This window comes from Melanerpes formicivorus, unplaced genomic scaffold (genome assembly GCF_026170545.1).
Source record: "Melanerpes formicivorus ecotype bairdi unplaced genomic scaffold, bMelFor1.0.p_v2 SCAF_1, whole genome shotgun sequence".
In the NCBI taxonomy this organism is placed as follows: Eukaryota; Metazoa; Chordata; class Aves; order Piciformes; family Picidae; genus Melanerpes; species Melanerpes formicivorus.
The window spans coordinates 47,394,607-47,421,136 of NW_027142353.1; the positions used below are offsets into that span (position 1 = coordinate 47,394,607).

General features: G+C 38.5%; 1 protein-coding gene across 1 annotated transcript in view; it reads right to left on the reverse strand.

The window, feature by feature from the left end:
• ANOS1 (anosmin 1) overlaps window positions 1-26,530 on the reverse strand; it is a 188,819-nt gene that overhangs the window by 19,169 nt on the left and 143,120 nt on the right. The window contains exons 7-9 of the mRNA XM_068141783.1: window positions 21,654-21,856; window positions 18,330-18,477; window positions 14,936-15,088 (exon numbers count right to left, since the gene is read on the reverse strand). Of these exons, the coding sequence (XP_067997884.1) occupies window positions 14,936-15,088; window positions 18,330-18,477; window positions 21,654-21,856 (504 nt within the window). The remainder of the gene's footprint in view (window positions 1-14,935; window positions 15,089-18,329; window positions 18,478-21,653; window positions 21,857-26,530) is intronic.

Here is a 26,530-nt window from a genome sequence, read left to right on the forward strand (position 1 = left end):
TTTGTGCCTGCAGTGGCACTGCTTGTCACTGGTCTCCATTAGGACATTGAGCCATTGACCACAACACTGTGAGTGCACCCATCCATACAATTCCTTTTTTTAGTGAGTGGTCCATCCCTCAAGCCCATGCTTTACCGATTTGGTGACCAGGATGTCATGCAGGACAGTGTCAAATGCTTTACACAAGCCCAGGTAGATGACATCAGTTGCTCTTTCCTCATGCTGTAAGTCCATCATAAAAAGCCTCCAAGTTCATCAAGCCTGATTTGGTGAAGCCATGTTGCTTACCACCAATCACCTCTTTTTATTTTCTGTATGCAAAGCCTTCAGGAGGATCTGCTCCATGATCTCGCCAGGCACAGAGGCAACACTGACTGGCCTGTAGTTTCCAGGGTCTTCGTTTTTCCCCTTTTTGAAGATGGGGGTTATGTTTCCCACTTCCAATCAGAAGAAAAGCTTCTCAAGACTTCTCAGAAATGCAGTCACCTACTGAGATCACTACTTTAAATTTATTTCAATTTTGGTTTTTAACTGTCCATTACAAATTTCAGTGGTAGGTACTGGACAAGCTGTCCAAGCTGCAGTTTAGCTGAATGTCAGCCACTATCACAAAAGCTAATGGTGCTAAATTAACCCAAGCTAAGGTTAATACAGTGTAACCCATAACCATATCTTATTCTGAAATGTCATTTGAGCAGTTATTGTTAGCAGAATATCCAGAATCTAATGTGACTGACTGTTGTAGCCAGCTTTATCAGAAAGCTCTCCTGTCCTTTGTAGAATAGAGACATAACACTGGAAAGAACCTGACAAGAGTCCTTCCGTCTGGTTCCTAGATATTTCGGATACCACAGTACAAATCCCTTTTCTTGGTGTGTATAATCCATATCCTTCTTAACAGTTTGGAGTTTTCTTGATTCTGTACTCACAACTAGGAGTCTTTATAAAACTTTATCTCTTCATTTCTCTCATGAAGTATATCATTCGACATTAAAAAGACTGACCTTGCACAAATAGCAAGCATTCACATTTACCAGAACTCAAAAATTTGTGTAGAAACACTGAACCTGAATGACATACTAAGTGCAAGCACTCTATTTGAGCAGCTCTAAGCTTGTGAAATAAGTCAACAGAATAGTCACTTAAGAAAGAGCTCCTTATGGAACTGTTACAGCAGATAGCTTATTCAAACAATTACTTTTATTTCCAAGTTTCTTTAATTAAAGACAAATAAAAATAAATGAAATAAAAGCAAACCAGGAAAATTCCTTTCAAAATCTCGTAAATGTTACTGATACATAAATGACCTCTTTAGCCCAAGTTAAAGATTTTTAGAGCTCTCAGATAGTTGCACTCAACTAACCTGTTCAAATAAACTAATCACTAACATTAATTATTTGAGCTGGGATTTTTAAAGTAAATTTTCTAAAGTATAAAATAAGTTCCTAGACTTAATAAAACATTTCTACACAGGCATCACAAAAGCATACTCTTAACATTCTAGATATGCTTAGTTCTTTTGCAGAACAGAGGTACGCAGCTCAATTTTTTGGACAGAAATCATAAATCTCTAACTAGAAATTTATTAATGTAGAGGATGCTCTATATCATGTTGAAAAGATATCTGATTTCCTCCTTCACATTTCACCCAAAAATAATTTCATGAGCATCTCCACAAAGCTATTTATTGATTGTGTTTAGGAAGACATTCTTCACTAGATTTATCTTTTGTCTCCCCTTCCCTAAATCTTTAGTTCCATTTTAATAAAATGAAATGAGGGGAAAATGTGCATTTACTCTGTAGCTTCAAGCTGTAAAAGCAATTCTAAATCCTACTAATGCCAATGCCAAATATGTTTTTTTGCAACTTTGAAAAATTCAGCTTCATAATCAAAATTCAAGTATCTTGGATTGAAAAGCTCTGCTTAAATACTGCAACATATCCTCAGTCATGGCTGCATAATGGTTAACAGAAATGCCCCAGGCTTACATTCTAGATTGCTAAATGTTACATCTCTCCACAGAATTTGAAGCTCCGAGACCCATTCAGAAAAAAAATCACCCAACACAATGCCAGGTAACTGCAACTCTTCCTACCTGGATTTTCTGCTTTAAATGGTTCTACTGCTTATTGAAAATAAATGAAATAGAAAAGTGCTCTCTCTTCCTCATCTTTGCCAACATCTTCCACATTTCTTTTCCACTGTCCTGTTCCATTACTGTTAGTCCTATGAAAAATTTCATCTAATGGGTTTTTTTTTTCTACCACATTACTGCAGCCAGCTGCTTTCTTTGCCTCAAATACTTTTCTCCTGCTTTATATTACATTTATTGTTGCAGAAGGGTGCCAACTTGACAATAATGAGGAACTGAAACCTGCTTCATAGCTAGAAAACTGGCATAGCATGGGCAGGAACAGGGGTGAAGTTTGTTCTCACAACCCAATGAGAACAACCTACTATCACTCCAGGAGACCAGGTAAATAGATTTAAAGAGGTATGTACGTCTTTGTATTTCTGTGATCCACAGCAAGGAAATTGCAGCAGACTGTTCTGGGAACTGGTGCCAGTTCAGCAGGTGGCTTGCCACAGGGCTTTAGTCAATGTACTTCATGGCTCCTTGCCCCTGTTCCACCCAGTCAAGTGGCGATAATGACAACAATCTCTGCTGTAAAAGCATTTTCAGGTCAAGAGCTGTGTATTATTCTGTTTGATGGGTGTTTGTTGGATGATGTGTCTCTACAATTTTGTATAAAAATTCCAATTAATGCCAGCTGTGACACTGCTAATATGCAGGCTACCAAATTACAAAAACTTATTAAAAAAAAATCAAATGAGGTTTGATGAAAAACAAGACTTGAGAGCAGGCTTGCTCAAAACCAGCAGCTCAAATTAAGGTTTAATTACAATAAAATGTCAGGCATCAATAAACACAATAACATCAAGCTGATTTCTGTATTGTGACAGCAAAGTAATTAACAAGCAGTCCCTGATAGATTTTGCCATTAGAATAAAATATGGGAATAATAATAAAAAAATTAAAAATAGACCACAAAATAAGACATACTTATATGAACCTTCACCTGGCAGCATAGAAGTATTCATTTAATATAATGAGTACATGCCAAAGGAGTACTTCAGAAAAGAGGAAATGGTATTCTCTATTTTTCATCAAGTTATCTCAGTCAACTGACTCCTTCCAAATTATAGCCGTATAATTAATATAGAATCATAGGATGGTCTGGGTTGGAAGGGACCTCCAAAGGCCATTCTAGTCCAACCGCCTCTGCAGTAAGCAGTGGCATCCTCAACTAAATCAGGCTGGGTAGAGCCCTTTTGAGCCTCACTTTGAATATCTCCAGGGATGGGGCCACAACACATCCTTTAGCAACCTGTTCCAGCATTCCACCACCCTCATGGGTGGTGGAATCTAAACCTGCTCTTCTCTAGTGAAGCCATTGACTCTTGTCCTATCACTACAGGCCTTTGTATATGCAAGCTGCATGTCAAAAGCAATTGTTATCAAAGTTTGGAAGACAATTAGCCACAGATTAATCTTCTGTCTTCATTCAAACCTAACTTTTCTTCAGGCAGAATGTCATAAGGAGACTGAAATTCCTGTGACGCTGTTCAGTACAAAAATTACGAGAATTTGTTCTGCATGGAGCTAAATATTTGGTTTCATTATCTATCATTAAATCTGGTATTTCACACAGCAAACTGCAATGATTATTTGTGACGTGCAACAAGGTTTTTGTTTTTCTTCTCATATTGGGAAGGATAACCTTACAAGCTTCTGAGCACTCTGACCCGGATTCAACAAAGCACTTAAGCGTAAGAACAGTAGCACTGACTTTAATAGTTAAAAGTAGCTAATGGATCCGACCAGAAAGCTTTGTGTCCACCATGATCCAGATGCTAATGACCATACACACTATACTTAAAAGATGGCCTTGAAAATTACTTTGATTGTCTTAGATGAACAGGAAGAAGGAAATAAAGGAAAAAATAAGCTATTTCCTTTCTGGATCATGTATCTTGCAGCATTACCACTCTAAAAATAGGCTATAGCAAGTGGTAACAGTTTTTTTTTACTTAATATCGTAGCACAGGGCATATTCTGGGCTGCATCAAGAGAAGCATAGCCAGCAGGTCAAGGGAGGTGATTCTCCCCCTCTACACAAAGATGTGTCAAAGGCTTCCTGAAGAAACGTTCCTGCCCTGTCTTCTAGTATGCAACTGATAGCATACCTTTAGAACTGCAGATGTACTACAACAGTGCAGTGCTGCCAACTCACCATTCTAGAAGAAGGATGAGCAGCAGTGTTTGCTCTGCAGCATAAACTCTGTCTGTAATTCCAACCCAAGAAGTATTATTCAAATACTTGACATAGAACATAATGAAGCCTCTTCTGCTGCCTAATGCTTGCATGCAACTGTTATCAGCAACCATCCCTCTCCATGTCAATACAGAGTTCTACAATATGCAAGTTCCCATAAACAATTTTTCTGCTAAAACTCTATTGCTGAAAGGATCCTGAAAAATATGCAGGGAATGCTTAAATATGGGAAAAGTTCAAATTAACCCAAGAAGCAGTGTTATTTACTGCTAGTTGCTTCCGTTTTGAAGACACGATTAGTCTAAAACAATTGACATGGTATTTATGGCATTGTAATTGCAGTCTGACTTGGAGAATGTCTTGAGAAGGAACACTTCAGAATATTGCAGATCATGCTAAGTATGATCTCACTCAGTACTTGATCACAACACATATTGGTTCACAAACCACCCTATGCCTCTCTGAATGATGGCATTTCTTGCCAACATTTGAATTCTGAAGTTAATGATAAGACAGGAAATAATGACAGAATGTAATGGGTTGGGGCAAACCCCCTCCCCACCACGGGCAGAAACGACGACTCAGACAAAGGGATTGCAAAAGTGATGGAAAGTTTAAATAGGCAAACAATTTAAAAACAAACACCAATGAAAGCTTTACAGAGAACCACAAGCACCGTGACAAAGAGAGAAATCCCAGAACATGCCCAAGAACATCCCATCCCCACCTGGGGGTACACCCAAACCCCCCCAGGGCTCTTTCCTTCCCCCCCAACCCAGCCTTGGGCCTGGGCAGGCCCAAGGGAGGTGGCTCACACCATTTTACCTAGGCTGCAGCTGGGGACGAAAGAGGAAGTGAAGACCCCGCATGGACATTTTATAGGGGAGCAGGGCATTATGGGATTGGAATACCTGCCTGTGACCACCCCCTGGGCTGGGCCCACCCCTTGGGACCTCCCAGGTGTGGTCTATGCAGTGGCATCTGGGCCAGCACCCAGCCTAAACCACCACACAGAACAACAAATGGTTCTTTACTGATGGTAGTTTAGCAAATGCAAAGTTAACTATCAATCTTAGTACACATAGGTAAGTACACTCTACCTTCAATCAATGACAAAATGCTGCACTGATGTGCTACCACATTGTGAGCACCTCTGCACTCTTCCTTGTAAAAAATATGTTGTCCTTCTGTTGTGTCTCCAGCATTTTAGAGAAGCTGTCTTAAAAAAAAAAATCAAACCAGCTCTGGTTCTTTAGATGCCTGTGCATTCATTCATTCAGAGTTAAAAGAAAGAAAAAAACTCACAACCCCAAAGTGTTAAATGTTTGAAGTTCATGGGATTCATGATACCTCTGAGAAAAAGAACTTTTTAATAATCACTTATTCAAGTAGTATGATTAAAATAAACACCAAAACCCTTGCCTGATATTTAAACTTCATTCAATAAACACTTTTTAACAAGGTAAACTATGCTCTTTCCTGCTCTTACGTGGTATATAAGCAAAACCGTAGATTGCGTTTCTCACATTATGCCATTTAAAACAAACTTTCTATAGAACACATTCTTGTATCATAAAATTACAAGCCTTTCTGAAAATCATATTAATAATTAGCATGTAATTTAAAGACAGGCCTGAGCCCAAATATTTCTGTCTATATCTAGACCTGGGAACCTTCAAGGTTTATAGATGTTTATATTCATTAATTTAATTTTAGGATCCTCTCTAAGCCAGATTACCTCTACCCTCACTCTTTTTTCCCACACACAACGTCCTATATGAAGTGAGTTAACAATATCTCATTCTGGTTTTCTATTACAAGGAAATTTGCTTCTTATAAAATCCAAGTCTCAAAAGAGCTGCTTGTAGCCTGAATAGGAAGTTCCTACATTCTCCTCTCATAGTCAGGTTTTCAAAGGTGTCTACACATCCAAAAACTGAATGTAATGAAAAAGAAAAACACACCAAACAAAGAAACAAGTCCAAGGCTCACTATGATTATATATCTATTGACAATGTCACTAGGTACTCTATCATCAGCTTTAGTCTTCTGTGTAACTTTGACAAATCTGAAGATAATTAGGCTATACTGAGGGTAATATTCTGAGAGTCCTTCCTAATTGTAAAGTCAAAATACAGACTCAGTTCACCCTTAACTCCACAAGGTGAGGAGATGCACTTGCTACCCCCCTCTCTCACATACCCTATGCCAAAGCCATATGGGTGGGTTTGCACCATGTACAATGTGTCACCAAGCTGACAAACTGGAATTTCATTGTACTAGTCTCAAGAAGTAAAAAGAAATGTGTAAAACTATGTAATGAGTAGACAGATATTACAGACACAGCATAAAGATGCTGGTTTTGAAAACATTTTTTCCTGAAGAATTAAAAATCAGGCAAAAATGTATTTATTAGGTATCCAGTAATTTATTTATTTTCAATGCACTGAAGTGGGTTAAGTCTTGATAAATGATTTCTCAACACAATATTGGCTGTGTATTTACAATCTGACTCATCCTGCATAATGGACTCTGCCAAACTGTATTATTTGCTGATGTTTCTCATGATTCCTACCAGCAACATTTTAAGTATTTGATAGCATGTCACATTTGGACATAAACCAAATAGCCAAGTCTTGTAGTCAATTTATAAAGTACAACTGGAGATGGTTAGATGCTCCCCTTTCTAGCCTCTCCAGGCAGTGAAAAGGTGATGAGATTTTACAAAACAGTAGTGAAATAACAAATATCTTCTTTCTGGAACTACATTAGGCCTATGTCAAACAAAGTTTGGGAGAAGCGGGAATCTCACAGAGGATACTTTTGACAGGATATTCTTTTAACTCTGGAACAGTTTCCCATAGCATTAAAACTGACAGCATTACTTCCCCAGGCAGGATGCTGGGGAAGCCCATAAGATACAGGAATCTGAGTCAGCTGCAGCACATGTGGAAAAGCAAGATTTTGCAATGTCTGCTGGTGAAACTTCTGAAAAGTCTCTCTAGTCAAAGATTCCTGTGCTTGGGGCCAGCTCTACTAATTAAATCTCTAAATACAAATACACATGATATGTACCCACATGATCAGTCTCTGCTGAGCCAATGTCTCTGTATTCACACAGAAATACGAAGGAACTATACTGGTGTATACTTCACTATAATTAACAGCAAGGTCTTCTTGTTGAAAGAGCCACCTGGACCACATAGCTTCAAGCACAAACATTTTACTGCTAAAATATATGTAATTAGAAAATGGCTAGCTGCTCAAACACTGATCTTCATAGTGCAACAGTTAGTACCATAGTGCAACAGTTGGTACCAAACGAAATAATTCTCTTGTGTTAAGCAACTGCTGCTCAGTTTTTTACATTAACAGCTAGAAGCTGCAACTGGTATTGAAGGGTTTCATTAGCTTCAATGGCACAAGTTCTCTAAGAAAAGACCATATGACAACATAGGGAAAGCTTTCACCTATTTAAAAATCTGCCATATGAAATAACTTATTTCAAAGAAAGAGTCAGCACATACAGTCACTTCATTTATCTCCCTGAACTAAGTGAAAATTAATTTTATTTTCCTAAGATCTGGTTTAAAAGCAATTGTGGCAGCTTTGTTTGTTTTGGCTTGCATTTTATTCTTCCCTTTAATATAGTTAATTATTCTTGTTTGGTTGATTCAGCAGACAATGGAGGATTCTTTGCCTCTCCCTCCCTTCAGTGTTCTCTTCTTTTCTTTCTGCTTTATCATTTACCAGAAACACAAAGAAAGATGCCTGAAGCCAAGTCTTAATGCATTTTAAATATTTGTCTTTTTAAGCAAAACCAAGGGGCAGCAGATAGATTGATTTTAAATATCTAGAAGTACTTTAAGTGTTTAATTTAAACAGCAGACATAAATGCCCATAGATATCATTCAAAGAAAAGTGAAGGAAACTAAAGCTTCACTTTGAAAGTGTTGCTTTGGAAAGAAATCAAACTAAATTACATTTTAATACTTTCATGTATGACTACTGAAGCAATTGATGAGAATTGGTGCAATTAGCTCTTTTTTTTTTTTCTGTCTTTGGGAAATATCTTATTTCATGCCCTCAATATACATTAATTTGCAGTAAATTGAAGGTTTTTCAGCTGACGTTCAAAACCTCAGCTCTCTATCTGTCAAACCACTGAAAAATATGAGAAAACTTCAGGAACTTTTTATTTTCACACTTTCATTTCATTTTCACACTTTGATTATGGAGGATAGCTAGTACTTTCAAGTAAAGGGTTTGGAGTGCATCCATTTTTGGTAATGGACAGTACTCTGTGACTCCAGCACCAAGGAGTTAAAAGGTATTTGTTTAGATTGATTCCACTATTAGACATAAATAGCACATAATTTCTAGTTTCACACAGTCAAGATGGCCAAAAAATCTGGCCACAGGCAAGTTCTTCTTTCCATTTACAGAAGTGGGATTCATGCTGCCTAAGGAATGTACTGAGTTTCTCTATTCCCAGGCCTAAGTCAGAAGCAGCCAGTGTAAGACACTTTCTTCCTTCAGAAAGAAGCTATTGTATTAATATAATTACAATATGGTGTTGTTATGACTCTGACTAGAAAAATTATGTGCATTTGCTAAGCACCTTGTACTGCTTGAAGTGTGGAATTATTTTTGCTAGCACACATCCTGAAGCAGTTATTATTCCCCTCATGCCAAAGCATTCAAACTAAAAGATTACTTCAGAAAGAGATTTATTTCATTGTAAAGTCCAGATCCTACATTCCATTCATGCCTAATGCTTACTGAAGCCTATGGGACTTAAGAAACTACACTTGAAGAACAGGCCTAAATAAATCTTAAGACTTTAACTCAAAATACTGTGCTCACTTCCCAATACTGATAAGCAGTCCTTTCTTTATTGTATAATAAAATCATGTCAGTAATAGTTTGTAACAGCCCTTCTATTGCAGTTCTTGCACAGGATAGAGGTCTGACAAATTCTATCCAGAGGGATGTTATTAACCCCAAAGCTTCAGCCCTGATGACATCATTGTGCTCTTTCACTGGCTTCCTTGATGCACATCTGCAAATGACACCGAGGAATATTATCTTCTTCATGGTAAGAGAAGAACTATCTTTGAATGTGAAGAGACATCGCCATACATTCTGGAAATCCTGAAGGTACACTGCAATAAACTACTCAGTGGCTTCTTCTGCCTGATATTCATAAAGGACAAATTCCCTGTCATTCAGAAAACAATAACAACATCTGTTACAAGGCCTTATGGATAGTACTGAACAACTTGATTTAACATCAGAGTTCTACTTGGAGCAGATGGTTGGACCATCTGACCTCCAGAGGTCCCTTCCCAGTCATTTAAATTATTTTATGATTCTGCTCTATTTTGTGATTTTAGAAAGGTAAAATGGTTCAAATTCAAAAGCAAAACAATTTCGCCACTAACAAAGGGACAAGTTAACGTAATAAGGTAAAACAGCCTTAAAAACATGTTTGTGCTTCTTAAGTGGTCTGAGACTGCAAGAAAGCCACAGAAGCCTTTCCTTCTGTGTGCTTCTGTAATTTGTGGCATGCTGTGATTGTACAGTTATCAAGAGGCAGCATGAAACTCTTCCACGGAGCCAGCTTGGTTTCAAACAGAATTATAATAAACCAAACAACCACAATGTCAGGCCTAAATAGAATGGCAGGGCCACTGTACGCAGGAACACTACAAAAATTGCAGCTATTACTATAGAAAATGATGAACACTTTTACAAAGTGGAGAATTGCTGTTTTAGCAGTTAATGTTTTCATTACAGCTAGAAGACACTGTATCAACATACCATACTTGTCTCAATGTCTTCATCTTAAAAACAAATCCAAATCCTAAATGACATTTACTTCGCCATCACCGAAACTATCCCTTGTTAGGACCATGGAGTCCTAACAGAAGTACAAAACCCTTTGAAAAATCAAACTAGACAAAGGAAAGATTGCTATAACCAACTGAAATTTGGCTTTATTCATAAATGTACAACATATTCAAGCTTGGGACTTGTACTTCATTAATTATTTTTTATGGCAAGGGAACTCTTACCATTATCAATACACTTATTTCACCTGGTTTCATGATTTTCTTAAATTTAATCTGTTTCAAAGTTATATATTCTAATTTAGGACTACAGAATGCCTATGTTCCTGTACCAATAAAAAACAACAAAAAAACCCCAGGCTTTTAATAGCAACCTACAGAATGATGAGAACATTACAGCAATCAATAGGGGCTCCTGTTTTCACTCACCATGTAGAAGACAAAGAGGTCAATTCCCTGTCAGGAAGGATTTGGACTCTGACTGCCTACTTGCAATGAAATTGCCTATACACTATGCCATACACCAGGTTAAAAACAAATCTTTCAGCATTTCCTATGATAGCTTCTGCATTCTTATACCTGCTAAGACTTCCTAAACTGAACTTAAGATATTGCAGTTCATAAAGGAGCAAGACGTGTGTACAGTTCCCAATAGAGCTGGCTCCAGTAACTTGTCTTTCATAAAGACAAGTTACAGCCAATATACTTCTCATGCTGTGTTCCTCCTCCTGCTTCTCCTCCTACGTGCCCTGCATTGTGAAAAACGCTTTCTCTGCAGTAACTCGTCACTAGTAGATTTGCAGTTAGTAACTTATCCATGTACTACAAAACCTACAAAATCCTGTCAGAGATTACAGAAGCTGCTAACTTCTCAGGAGCAGTTAAGTAGCTGTATTTCAGTTCCACATGAGCCAATGCCTTGTGCTTGGTTATGGCATATGTTGTCACTCCAAGCACAGATTTTCTTTTTTGAAAGAAGAAAATATAAAGCTAAGTGTGACAAACTGCCGTATTTTGCCCCTCTTCACATACCTTTGCCATGATTCTTATGCAAGAAAAATGAAGGCTATTTCCACTGCATGGCTGGGGCATATACCTAAACACCATAGTGCACAAGACAGAGCTTGCTCTGACCACGTGACCAAAATGGACCCCTGGGTCCCCGCCCTAAATAACTGAATGCACACAGATTTATACAAGATGGGTCAGCGGCACAGTAAGTAAGTCAGGAACTCAGCTGGTCCATTCCTGGCAGGAGGTGACAGTATGCAATTCATGTTATTTCTAAAACATCTACATCATACCTGTCTTTGAAGATCTCCAAGTGTGGACTTCACACCACTTCCAAATGATGTTATTTTCACTCTATAAAATATTACCTGGCTTCTTTTAATCTTCATTACCTCTTGTCACAGCCACTATGAGAATGCTAACTGCTTTATTTCTTTTTATAGGGATTTATAACTTTTACTACAAATATTATTTCCAGGTGTGTAACACATTGTTTCATTCAACTCCAGATTTAAATATCAAGATTCAAATAACTACATTAGACGTTTGATATCCAAGTTAACATTATAGTTAGTGGACATCTAGTTAAAGATACCTACTTTGGAACAACATAAATATTGTACTGGTCATGATTTTTCCTCCACTAATTATCAGAGTGAATTTGGAAAATTACTTCTAAGGTGAATTTTACTAAAGGTGCTTACTTTTTGGTTATAGGAAATATAATCTGTCCAGCTGCACCTGGACAGGTTGATCAGTTAGGGTGAACTCTACCTGTAGACCTAGTTGTACAACCTATCCTTACACCTTTGGCAAACATTACAGTCTCATCTTTGAATCTTGTCTCTCAATTCTTTCAGTTCAAACTGCTCAACTGGACCTCAGTTCAGAAATGTTAGGCATCTCTAAGTCTTCTAAAATGAGTTGTCCAGGTTCCTTTCTGTACTCTGTAAGGAAGAGAGGCATCTCTAAAGGTATTAATTGCTTCAGAAGCCACCTGATTTTCTTTTTTGGCTATAAAAGGAGCTTTCATGTGTTGACATCTCACTTCCAGAAACCTAAACCTTAAATGCAATCGGTCCCAAACTCAGAATACATAAATCTCATTTCAGATAATTGACAACAGATTGTTAGGTAAGTTCAGTATTCCTAATTAAAATGCTTTAGTTTTTATTTAATCTTTAAACCAGTTCCACCTTCCACAACGTTAGGCAAAAAATGAAATACAGAAATATAGCATACAGCTAGAAAAAAGAAAACTAGCATAGCAAAGAGAGTGACGAATATTTAACGTGTATGTAGTCAGGCTGAGCCAAAGTTTGCAGATTTTATGGAGGAATAAGCATATGATTTAAAAGTATTTGATACAGCAGGGCTAGAAAATTAACCAGCCAAACAAGCAGGTGATTTTTAAGAAGCAAGAAATCTCTCACAATCCATACCGTCCATATTCTTATGTTACACACCATAATCGAATGGTTATATGACCTTTCCTCATTCAGGGTGATGCTGCATGTACCTAAACTCAAAATAACTTTCTAAATCTTTCTAAAATTCTTTGAAAAATCCCAGAAGAAAAGGTGAGGATTGGTTTTGTAGCCCTTTATTCTAAACACACAATTTGAATGGATTCTCCATGTGTGCTACAGCTACACATGTAGATTGCTCCAAGTTAAAATACTAAAAGGCTTAGTGCATTTTCAGGCAGCTGCTATAGGTAAACTAGAGTAATATGTGATAACCTATATGCTCCTAGAGAGCAGGAAAAACAAAATATATATTTTTTAATTTCTGAATCTGATTAGACATTTAAAATTAATGGCATTTTCCTTTACATTGGAAGGCTTAAACACAAAATTGTTAAGATTTTTCTGAAAAACACAAGCATTCACGCAAACCCAATCTTCAGACTTTGCCAGTGGTTGTGGCCAAATATTCCTCCTCTTCTAATTCAAGGCAACTGATAAAGTTTGGCATAAAGCCAGTTGTCACCTTAATATGAGGCACTGTAACTCTAAATTTTATAACTGAAACTACAGTTCAGTTTTTGTGACACCTCTGCATGATTTCCATACGCGTTCATTGCCTGACTCATTACTCAACTGACAAAGTCTAACAAGTGAAACTGCAGAAGCACCAGCAAAAAGTCTGCCCAGAAATCACGTGTGCTGGAGACCCTCCGACCACACTTCAGGGAGACAATATTCATGCCCCAAAAAGCTCTGATGAACATAAGGTTGAATTCTACTTCCCTATTTGAGACTTTAATGAAGCAATTTCCACTGAACTAAAAATTATTTCAAGTCTGGCAACATTCATTGTCTCAACATGACTGATCTGACTTGATAGCTGACTCATGTCATTTTCCTGTAACAGGTATGCATACATCCCTAATACAGTGAGGAGAGGCAAAGTTACACTCTAACATGAAGGTGCAGTGAAGGAAAAAGGATAGGTGTAGGATTTAATTTTGAATGACTGTATAAGGTTCTTATATTACACCAACATTCTACCTGAGCAAAGCCTTCAACACTGTCCCGCACCACATCCTGGTCTCCATACTGGTGACACATGGGTTTGATGGGTGGACCACTAGATGGATAAGGAACTGGCTTGATGGCCGCACCAAAAGAGTGGCTGTCAATGGCTCCATGTCCCAGTGGAGGCCAGTGACAAGCGGAGTCCCTCAGGGATCAGTCCTGGGACCTGTCTTGTTCAACATCTTTGTGGGTGACATGGACAGTGGCATTGAGTGCACCCTCAGCAAGTTTGCTGATGACACCAAGCTGTGTGGTGCAGCAGACACGCTGGAGGGAAGGGAGGCCATCCAGAGGGACCTGGACAGGCTGGAGAGGTGAGCACAAGCCAACCTCATGAAGTTCAATAAGAGCAAGTGCAGGGTCCTGCAGCTGGGTCAAGGCAATCCCAGGCACAAATACAGGCTGGGCAGTAACTGGCTGGAAAGCAGCCCTGAGGAGAGAGACTTGGGGGTGCTGGTGGACAAAAAGCTCAACATGAGCTCTCAGTGTGCACTTGCAGCCCGCAAAGCCAATCAGATCCTGGGCTGCATCAGGAGAAGTGTGGCCAGCAGGTCGAGGGAGGTGATCCTCCCCCTCTACTCAGCCCTGGTGAGACCCCACCTGGAGTACTGTGTCCAGTTCTGGAGCCCCTATTACAAGAGGGATGTGGAGGTGCTGGAAGGTGTCCAGAGAAGGGCCACAAGAATGATCAGAGGGCTGGAGCACCTCTCCTATGAGGACAGACTGAAGGAGTTGGGGCTGTTCAGTCTGCAGAAGAGAAGGCTCCGAGGTGACCTAATTGTGGCCTTCCAGTATCTGAAGGGGGCCTACAGGAAGGCTGGGGAAGGACTTCTCAGGATCTCAGGTAGTTATAGGACTAGGGGGAATGGAATGAAGCTGGAGGTGGGGAGATTCAGGCTAGATGTGAGGAGGAGGTTCTTCACCATGAGAGTGGTGAGACCCTGAAATGGGTTGTCCAGGGAGGTGGTCGAGGCCCCGTCCCTGGGGGTGTTTAAGAGCAGGCTGGATGAGGCTCTGGCCAGCCTGATCTAGTGTGGGGTGTCCCTGCCCATGGCAGGGGGGTTGGAACTAGATGATCCTTGTGGTCCCTTCCAACCCTGAATGATACTATGATGCTATGATACTATGAAATCTGAGGTAGTTGATGAGAGTTCCTCCTTAGAAAAAAAGAGTTAAATAAAAATTTGACAAACCTGTCTTCTTCCAGTAGACTTTGACCTGAAGTTGATTGTCTTGATAGAATGGAGTTCCAATTTTAAGAAAACGAGTGGTTTTTCTTCTTTGAAATGTTGAGTACGGATCAACCAGTCCTTTCTGGGGTTTCCCAGCAGAAGATGGCTGTTCCTCTGCAGGACACAGGACAGACAGGAATGATTTAATTACAGAGCTGCGCAACAACTATGTAAACAGTGCTGAAATTCAGAACATAATTCTATCTTTAATCCAAATTACCTTATTGCAGTATTTTACTTACATTAAGTCCATACTGCTTGAAAAAAAAAAAATAATTTCTTTGAAATTTAATAATAATAAAATTACTTTGGATAAAGAGAGGAAAATGTATTTTAATAGGAAAATGCTCTGGAAAATTTCAAAGGAATAATACGAAGTGTGGGTTTTTATCCCAAATAACAAGAAATGTTATAGGTATTTAAACAGGCATAGTATCTAGCAGTAGTCCTGTATAATCATTTGTGATCTTTATATTTGTGCAAAATTTGTATATACACAAAGCCCAAGGATGGCATTGAGTGTAACCCACACAGTGCCACATGTGGTTATGACATCAAAGTAGAGAGTCCTTTGGTAGGCTGTATAAGAGCACTCTGGCCAGATTAAAGATCTTTCTTGCCCACTCTCCTGTTTCCAATGTTGAGTGGAAAATATTGTAAGAGCAGAATCAACTGAGCAATTCCCTTGATATCATGTGCCTATCTCCCAACAAGCAATGGTCCTTCATCAAGCACTTCATCTGTCAACAGTTAACCAAGATTTATCAGAGTTGACTGTATTTCTAGGCAATTTTAGTTGAAAGGACAGCAATGTGGATTCAAACTGCATTTCACTGAACATTTTCAAAATCACTTCTGATTAAAAGTGCAGTATTTGCATCAGATTAACAGAAGCTGTATTTAATTCAGTAATACATCTAAAATAAAACACAAAGACCCTAATGAATAGGAAGAGGTAAATTTTACTAACTACATACTTGTGAGAATGAGGGAAAGGCTGAGAGCAACATATGAATTTGTGCCATACACATAGCTTCAGATGAAACCCACTTGCTTTTTAGCCAGATTTTACTTTGTCAATCCTTTGCTTAATGTCATAGAATTTCACATTTTATTTGCTTCTTTTAAATTGAAGTAAACCTATCAAACTTAAGTGACTTTTAAGTACAGACGTAAATCTATTAGGTATACCTCAACTTAAAGGATTTTAGTTTTACTAGATCTGTGCTTTGCTCTTCTCTCTGCTCTACTTCCAGAAAAACAGGGACACCAATTTAGAATATTTCTATATAAAGATCAAGAGAAGTCTTGCTGCATTTCTCAGAAGTGAAGCACACAAATACAGTGAGGCAACACATTTCTGAGTGTGGGGAAATAGAGGGCCAGGGTCAAAGATCACAGAGGTCTGTAGGACTAAATTACTTTAGCGCATTATGGACTACCCTCTATTCTAACAATAGGAACAGACACCTAAAAACCCAGAGCTTAATTCCACAGAGAGGAGAACAACTCACAGTGGAACTTCAGCAAAATTGGTACATTGCTTCTGAAGCTACTTCTCAAAGGTCATGGAAGTACCCAGATAAAGAGGGGCTGTGAAGGTCATGTCCTAGATAATATTTCAAGAAATATTACTTTTCTGTCTCTTATCTCTCCATCTGCTTCTGAATATTCTCAAATGTACCTGAAGTAGGACTGGGTCTGTATCTAACTAACTTCAGTTAAGACTCAGAAGGTGAATTTGCATCTCTCTCAGGACTAGATTTTTGGTTTTCTATGTAAGCTATAATTTAGTCTTTTTTCTTTTTTTTCAAATGTCCCCAGAAGTCCAAATACACTTCACAGTAGAGTGTTCTATCCTCTACAATGTGTGGTATCAGTGGTTTAGGCTCAAAGAATCTTGAGGAGTTTACAACATGGCTTTAAAAGAATGGAAGCTCAGATTTGTCTAGAAACTTATTGAAGTATTCTATTGTAAAACAAATCTATGTTTTAGTTCTTGCAAGTGCTGATTTACAATTAAAAAGAAAATCCTACTCATTAACTAAATGGATGTTCATAACTTAAACATAACAGTCAAATATTTGAAGCATATGAGAAAACAGTAACATTACTCTTACTATAGCATTTGGTTTAAAAAGGCAATAAAAAAATAACAAACCCTTTAGTCCAAAAAGTTACCAAAGTAAAATGAAATAAAGCACAAGGCATTAGGAAATCTACACTAATTAGACATTAATAAATAGCACTTTCACAAAAACTACTGATGGACTGTGTTATCAAGTAGAACAGCCAAGAAGAAGGTAAATTGTACAAGCAGAATTAGAGAGGGAATTTAAATCTAGCTGTGATGATGAGAGGAAAGATATACTCATGGATTGGACAGAATGATGAAACTAACAAAGTCACATGTGAGGTATAAGGTATATGAACTCCATTTGGTAGAGGATTTCCAAGTAATAAATCAGATGTGACCTGAATCAGATTCAACTAAACACAATACTTCAGAGAGGGAATAGTGAAACAAAAGTCTTCTTCTCCCAGCACAAACCCATTGGTGATGTAAACCAGGAGAGACAGACTATTAGTGAGACCATGTAGAGTTGACAGAGTCCAGTGAACCAGCTGAAGGGTTTTTCACAGTAACTATAGACTGGTACAAAACCCAACATAATCCAATCTCAGTTACTGAGCTTTGGGTTAGAGTGTTTCTGATAAACAGAAAGTCTTTATTTACAATTATGTTTAAAGACTATGATGATCTGACCTAATGTCAGGACTAGCAATAAAGTCTGACAACTGATCTGTTGATCAGTCTGCTTCCAAGAGAGGAAAGCTTAGAAAACTATTCTGACAGTGAAATGAAAGCAATTCAGCAGCTTGCCAAATGTTACTTTGACTAGGTGTGTATTAATGATCCAAGAACCTGAATTAAGGTGCTACTCAAAATAGTCAAGACTTTGAACAGCACTACAAGCTAAAATTGTCCAGTTAAAACAAAGACACAGAAATGGTTTAATTCCAACCACAGAAAAATACATGTGTTTATTATTGCATTTAAGCAACAATAACAATATTCATTCAAAAACTTGCATTTTCATTGCATTTCTTTATTTCAAGTAAGCAGGATATAAGAAAAAGAGCTAGATTAAAAACTATTATCATTTTTTAGATGAGAAATTTAACATTAAAAGGTTACTCAACTTCAGAGAAACCAGATCACTATTATATGAAACAGAAAGCTTTAAGGTAACACTGATGGTTTATATTTTGAGAAATCATTATATAAAACACTCAAACTCCAGATTAAAAGAAAGACATAAAGCATTTAGGTATTCGAATACAAATGACTCACTATTATTCCTGGTGTCCTGAGTTGTGCTAAAATGAAGAGAAACCTTAGCGCTTTTTAGGCGTATCTGACCCCAACGTGTTACTGCCTGCAGTTCTACATTGTAGTTGCTGTTGGGTTGGAGTCCCTCCAGGACCACATAATTTTGGGCCTGTAATAGAGGAGAATTAATATACAAAGTAGCTGCAGTATTACCGAAACACACATTATTAAAAGTAGGATTGTTATCTTAGGCACAGCACACCTGAAATTAGAAAAGGCATGTATAAATTTCAACAGAGTAAAATTTCCTTTTAAAAAAAGAAATAAATTATTAGACTGTGGTTTTTCTGTATCATTTAAAAAATACTATCCCTCTTGCTGCTTACCTAACATCAGCAATTACTTAGCAAATACAGACACCTGTTGTTTGTGTTAAAACTAATGGGTTTCTTTAACATATAACAATGTTTTTCTTACACTAAAATTATTTTAGCCAAAGAAATTTAAGTGTTTTATTACCCAATTTCTGTCTTGGCAACTGTTTCTACAGACAGTTAGTCCGGAGACAGCTAAAATACAACATTCAGGACATTTGTCAATATTTTCTATCTGTTTCAACTGTTGGAAATAAAAGTTAAAACCAAAAAACCCCAAACCCACAACAAAAATCGACAGCCACCTGAATATGAGCCAGCAGTGTGCCCAGGTGGCCAGAAGGGCCAATGGCATCCTGGCCTGCATTAGGAATAGTGTGGCCAGCAGGAGCAGGGAGGTCATAATGCCCCTGTACTCTGCTTTGGTTAGGCCACACCTTGAGTACTGTGTCCAGTTCTGGGCCCCTCAGTTTAAGAAGGACATCAAAACACTTGAACCTGTCCAGAGAAGGGCAACAAGGCTGGTGAGAGGCCTTGAACACAAGCCCTATGAGGAGAGGCTGAGGGAGCTGGGATTGTTTAGCCTGGAGAAGAGGAGGCTCAGGGGTGACCTCATTGCCCTCTACAACTACCTGAAAGGTGGTTGTAGCCAGGAAGAGGTTGGCCTCTTCTCCCAGGGAACCAGCACCAGAACAAGGGGACACAGTCTCAAGCTGCGCCAAGGGAGGTTTAGACGCGAGGTGAAGAGGAAGCTCTTCACCGAGCGAGTCATTCATCATTGGAATGGGCTGCCCAGGGAGGTGGTGGAGTCATCGACCCTGGAGGCGTTCAAGAGGAGATTGGACGTGGCACTTGGTGCCATGGTCTAGTCATGGGGTCTGTGTTGATAGGTTGGACTCGATGATCCTCGAGGTCCTTTCCAACCTAAGTTATACTGTGATACTGTGATACTGTGAAAAATATCCCTTCGTTGGTAAGAACACTTTTCCACTGGAGAATGGAAAAGAGGGAAGAAAAAATAGTTTCCGCTGACTTATGATGCTGCAAAGAAGACACAAGGCTTTTCAGTATTCTTAGATTTCTAAGGCTTTTTAAAATGTATTCATAAAATTTCCCTTCTAGCCCATATCTCAGACAGAAGACATTACTCCACTCTTTCATTAGTGCCTCTGAAGTTTGACAGTCAGTCCAAAGTGAAAAAGGTAACCACATACTGCCATATTTAACACTTCAGGAATTGTCAAAAGCATTTCATAACAATTACCTATACATCTTTAGTGCTGAGACATTTCTACCATTTACTATAATGCTGAATTAACAGTGCCAATATTGTAGTCAAATTCTTGGAATGTCTATATGGAATGATTTATAATGCAAATCATGTAAAATAAATTAGACTAGACTACACTTAAAGGTAAAAAGTGGATAAAAAACCCATTATGCAATGAAAGATTAGATTTTTGACCTTTTTTTTCTTAATCTCTACAATTTCAATTTTTAGACACAAGAGTTGCTATAATGTTCAAGACTATTGATTATTAATCACAGAATCACCAAGGTTTGAAGAGACCTCAAAGATCATCATGTCCAACCTGTCAACACAGACCTCATGAATAAACCATGGCACCAAGTGCCAGGTCCAATCCCCTCTTGAACACCTCCAGGGAAAGTGACTCCACCACCTCCCTGGGCAGCCCATTCCAATGGGCAATCACTGACAAACAACTCGCTTGGTGAAGAACTTTCTCCTGACCTCGAGCATATAGAGGGCAACGAGGTCACCCCTGAGCCTCCTCATCTCCAGGCTAAACAATCCCAGCTCCCTCAGCCTCTCCTCATAGGGCTTGTGTTCAAGGCCTCTCACCAGCCTTGTTGCCCTTCTCTGGACATGTTCAAGTGTCTCGATATCCTTCTTAAACTGAGGGGCACAGAACTGGACACAGTACTCAAGGTGCGGCCTAACCAATGCAGAGTACAGAGGCACAATGACTTCCCTGCTCCTGCTGGCCACACTATTCCTAATGCAGGCCAGGATGCCATTGGCCTTCTTGGCCACCTGGGCACACTGCTGGCTCATGTTTAGGCGGCTGTCGATCAGTACCCCCAGGTCCTTCTCTGTTTGGGAGCTCTCAGTTCCTACAAGGAGGTATGTATTCAGCAAAATTCCACAGTAGCACCTCCACTGTGTCCAGCCTGGTGTGGATGAACTCAGCACACAGCCTTCATTGCCTTTAGTTTTGATTTTGGTGACTGAGGGATACTCTGTCATTCATCACAGTGCATGGGGACAACCAGGACTAAAACACAATATTAACGTAGACGTGGGACCAAATACTCACAATGCATTTATTAAGAGCACTGAGAATTAAGTTCAGCCTGTTATCTATAAATGATTTCTGCTTCTATTAACTACTTTAAAATAACACACAATATTCTTAAGGATGCCTAAACATATAGCTTTCCAGTAGACCAATATTTGATACATCATTCAAGAAACTAATCAGATCTTGCTGTTACCGAAGTATGTTAGATCTTTGGTGGTGGATGCTATTTAAAGAGTTTTGTGTTTGGTTGGGTTTTTTTTTCCCTTGGACCTATACTGACTCTTTAATGGCTCTATATAATAGTGTAGCAAGTTTTATTTGCATAGTGAAAGAAGAACGTAACAGATGTTAGGCTTTTTAAATAAATCTGTATCTTTATGAAGTACTAATAAAATAACTCTGAATTTGGACAACAAATAACATTCAATTTTCAGTTTCTCTTTCCTGCAAAATCTTATATTATTTATCTGCATTTTAAGTCAGAAGCCAACTTCTCTTACTGAATTAGCAAAAGATATCAATTGAGAGAATGAAATGATGCATTATGTATTTGATGATATTTACATTTAAGACCACTACCAGCTGCTGAAATCACTGCAATTAGTAATTTGTCACATTTCTATCTCATTCACTATTTTCATTCTTACCCCATCAGTAATCTTCCTTCTCTTTTTTTTAGCTGGGATTACATATTTGCTGTATGTCCAGCTCCAGAAGACTTTGTAGTGATGCACTGGGATATCAGGCTCTTCAGGAAGATCCCATGTAATCATTACATTTACAGTCCCATCATTGTTTCCACTGATATTGGCAATTCTGATATTAGAAGGAGCTGGTGGAGCAGATGGATCTGGAATTTAAAACAAAGATTTTAAAATAAAGATAGTCTTTAATAAGGAAAAGACCATCTTCATCTTATGTATTTACCAGACATACAGAAAATGGATTAAACACACACAAGATACTGAAGAAAATTCAGGCAAAATGTTCCCATAATTGATACGGCTTCTTGAAACTGAGAAATTTTAGCTCTACTGAAATTAGAATAGAATAGAATAGAATAGACCAGACCAGGTTAGAAGAGACCTTCAAGATCATTGCGTCCAACCTATTATCCAACCCACCTAATCAACTAAACCATGCAACCAAGCACCCTATCAAGTCTCCTCTTGAACGTCTCCAATCATGGTGACTCCACCACATCCCCGGGCAGCCCATTCCAATGGGCAATCACTCTCTCTGAACAGAACTTCTTCCTAACCTCCAGCCTAAACCTCCCCTGGTGCAGCTTGAGCCTGTGTCCTCTTGTTCTGGTGCCAGTTGCCTGGGAGAGAGACCAACCTCTGCCTGTCTACAACCTCCCTTCAGGTAGTTGTAGAGAGCAATAAGGTCTCCCCTGAGCCTCCTCTTCTCCAGGCTGAGCAACCCCAGCTCCCTCAGCCTCTCCTCACAGGGCTTGTGTTCCAAGCCCCTCACCAACTTTGTTGCTCTTTTCTGGACACGTTCCAGCAACTCAACTTCCTTCCTAAACTGAGGAGCCCAGAACTGGACACAGAACTCAAGGTGTTGCCTAACCAGTGCAGTGTACATGGGCAGAATGACTTCTCTGCTCCTGCTGGCCACACTGTTCCTGGTACAGGCCAGGATGCCATTGGCCCTCTTGGCTGCCTGGGCACACTGCAGGCTCATGTTCAGCCTACCATCGACCAGTATCCCCACGACCCTCTCTGCCTGGCTGCTCTCCAGCCACTCTGACCCCAGCCTGCAGCACTGCATGGGGTTGTTGTGGCCAATGTGCAGAACCCAGCACGTGGATGTGTTAAATCTCATGCCGTTGGACTCTGCCCATCTGTCCAGCCTGTCGAGGTCCCTCTGCAGAGCCTCCCTCTAATCTCCAGTAGATTAACACCTGCCCCCAGCTTGGTGTCATCTGCAAATGTTGTTGAAAGTTCACAAATATTATGAAGCTCTATCAAAATGTACTAGACTCAGTTTTACTTCTGTCATCCACTATTTTAAATACTCAGTGAATGTAAGCCATTTGTGTTCTACAAGTGACCTTGTATAGTCATAACAGAATTGTATGATGGAAACACTGAATATTTTTTCAGTGTTGCCAGAGATAATTCTTAGATGATGAAATAATGGTTTTATATGTGGCATGCATTGAACTGAATTTGCTGCTGATATTCAACACCATGCTACTGTCATGCCAGCTTCAAAATGAAAGTGCTGGCTGGAGCAAAGTATTGTGAGGCTTGAAGTTCAGATTGTAACACAAGCTGCTTCCCTTTTCTGGGTTTGGGGTGTTGGTTTTTGCTGAGCTGGCTGCTGGGTGCTTGCGTTAGGGGAACTGTTTTCATCACCGTCTTCTGCTGCTGTTTCTGCATTTTGCTGAGTGTTTTCTGCAAATAGGCTAAGGTTATTGTGCATTGTATCATTCCCATAAAACTCTTTATGTCAACTCAGTGGGTTTTTTTTTATTTCCCCTCCTGTGGGGTAAAGGGACTTGTGAGAATGGCATGTGTTAACCCAGGACAACATGTTTCTCCAAACTTCTGGTATTGTAACTGACCACCATGGGACATAAAAACTTCCTTAAAATAAAAATAATTAAGATATAATGATGTATTATGATGTCATAGAAGCCTAGAGGGTTGGTAGGGTTTTTTTTGTTTGTTTGTTTGTTTTTTACAACAACAAAAAGCAATAAACTACCACTGTGATTTATTTCCCTACTCTCATTTAAATTCTGGTCAATATCAACTCATATATTATTCTTTCAGCTGTCTCTATTCTGACTCTAGGGTTAAGGACACCTACCAGTCAGAGGTTCATATATTGCACCTTTTCCAATATTGAATGTTAGGTCCTCCTTGTGGGCCTACTATGTAATATTCTGGCCCTGAGTAAGTTGAGTCAATGGAACTTTTGCAAGTAAACTTCCCAAAGTCCAATTTGCTATTTACCAACTCCTACTTTTTGACTTCTACATTTTTATGTGGGTTTTTTTTTTAATGCCCATGGCAGCCAAACATTAGTGACAGAACATAAGGAACAGCAAACCCAAATTTTAAGCAGAAGTAAATACTGTGACACAAAAGAATTAAAAAGTATATTAGGCAGAATAAATTAAATTCTCAGTAAGTTAGGCATGTTGTAAACCTCTAGCCAAGTAAAAACAATCTGATTTTATCTGAAAATGTTTTATTCAATTTCAAATGAGACATCACTTATTTGCCAGAAATAAAACTGAAGGTGTGCAGAGGGGACACCAGGCACTCATTTACCTCCTGGTTCACCTGCATCGTCTTATAATGGCAAATGAGCTGTTAAATAAACTTTCCAGGCATACTAAGTTCATCAGATAATCCCTATGACAAATGGTCTCAATGAAAAACTCCATCATTTAGGTCATGAAAACTGACACATTCAAAATTAATAAAGACATCATTTCCTTTTTAGAGATCAGATGTGAAATAATGGCTTATTCCTGTTATTTAGCATGAGACTTGGTTAAATAACAATGGATGTCTCTGTTTCCTCACACATATAATTCAACCTAACCTTTAGCTATAAAACTTACAAATCATACAGGAAGGCTGGGGAAGGACTTCTCAGGATCTCAGGTAGTGATAGGACTAGAGGGAATGGAATGAAGCTGGAGGTGGGGAGATTCGGGCTGGATGTGAGGAGGAGGTTCTTCACCATGAGAGTGGTGAGACCCTGGAATGGGTTGTCCAGGGAGGTGGTCGAGGCCTCGTCCCTGGAGGTGTTTAAGCCCAGGCTGGATGAGGCTCTGTCCAGCCTGCTCTAGTGTGGGGTGTCCCTGCCCATGGCAGGGGGGTTGGAACTAGATGATCCTTGTGGTCCCTTCCAACCCTGAATGATACTATGATACTATGATACTATGATATCTGAGTTGCATAATTCTGGAAATTTAACTTTATTTTTAAAATCAGGAGAATTATTTATTTTTTCTTACTTGTTTTTAAATGATCTTGCAAGCCAGTTTTGGGTTGGTTTTTTTTCCTGGCTTTTAAGAAGCATTGTCCTTACATGTCTTTCTTTATCTGTGAAGTAGCAAACCACTCCATCTTAAAGCATACAAAGTTATTTATATTGGGGGGTATATATTTAAGAGATTTACTTAGTTAAATAGTTCATACTGTTCCCTAGCACAACTTTTCATTTACTAAGATAATAAAATAAACACAGAATGAAATTTAGGTAAAATAAATATAAACATAATAATATTCATAAATCCAAGATCTTTCATCTTCAGCGATATGAAGTGTCAGGGTCTTTTTATGTCATACAACAATGTAATATGGCAATAAAACATTTATAACCTGAAGTGCAACATGATGATATTACTGTAGGTGAATTATTCAGGTTATCTCCCAGAAGTACTATGCCCCATGTATTATGTATACCTAACATATTGGACAGAGTAAAATATTTCAGAGAGTATCTTCACAAATGATCAGCTACAAGCAAAAAACAATTATGACCATAGAACATGCTTGTCTTTATCCTGCATCTATACAAGATTTTGAAAGTCACTTAAAAAACCCCTAGAAGTTAACTAAAATAGTTCTCTTGGGCAAAGTAATTAAAAATACTAAATATATTTAAAACATACTTTAAACTTCTATTCACTAATTTCTAACAAGCATGAATGCAAATGACAAAGTTACACTCTTCCTTTTCAAATGTTTCTGTCTCCATAAAATTGCAGGAGAATTTGTATGTTTCAGAATATCAGGACTTTTTTTTTCTTTTAAGATAACTTCAAACATTTTTTTTCAGTTACATAAGCAGAAAAGGAAAACACTAAGGAAGAGCTATATGCATACTCAAACCAACAGATCAGTTGACTTTTGTAACAGCAGCATCTCACCTTAGGCTTTCTATAAACTCCACAGTTTATTGAAAATATTACTTTATCAGTAGCATTTCTTCTGTGTTCACTAGCAAATGTCCAGTCAGCAGACAAAATGCATTTAAAAAGAAAACCTTGCTATAGGAGAATGTAAATGTTTTATTAAAAATATCATTGGGCAACTGCAGCCAAGGAAATAACAATCATCCTCTTCAAAGAAATATACATGGGAAATAATACAGTAACAGCAGGAACACATTTTCCTGAGTGCCCCCTTTCCTCATAGTCCCTCTAGTGCAAACCTTGCAAATTTAATCCACAGAAATGCCATTGAACAGCAGGAAGAGTGGTGGTGGCACCAGCAGAAGACAGATGTGAAAAGGCAAGACATTTCTAAGTGACACATTTTCTAGAAGTGTTTTTTTTATAACTACTACACTTAGCTAGAATAAGTAATAAACTAGGATGGAAGATGACAAAGACAAACAAAATTTGTTAGTTTTTGCATTTAATCATCTGAAAAATCTTATGATTGTAGACACAACAGTAACATATTTTTTGGATTTGGAATGTATGACCTGAAAAATTAAGCCACTTAGTATTTTATACAAGCTGAGGATCCATTCCATAGCAAGCATT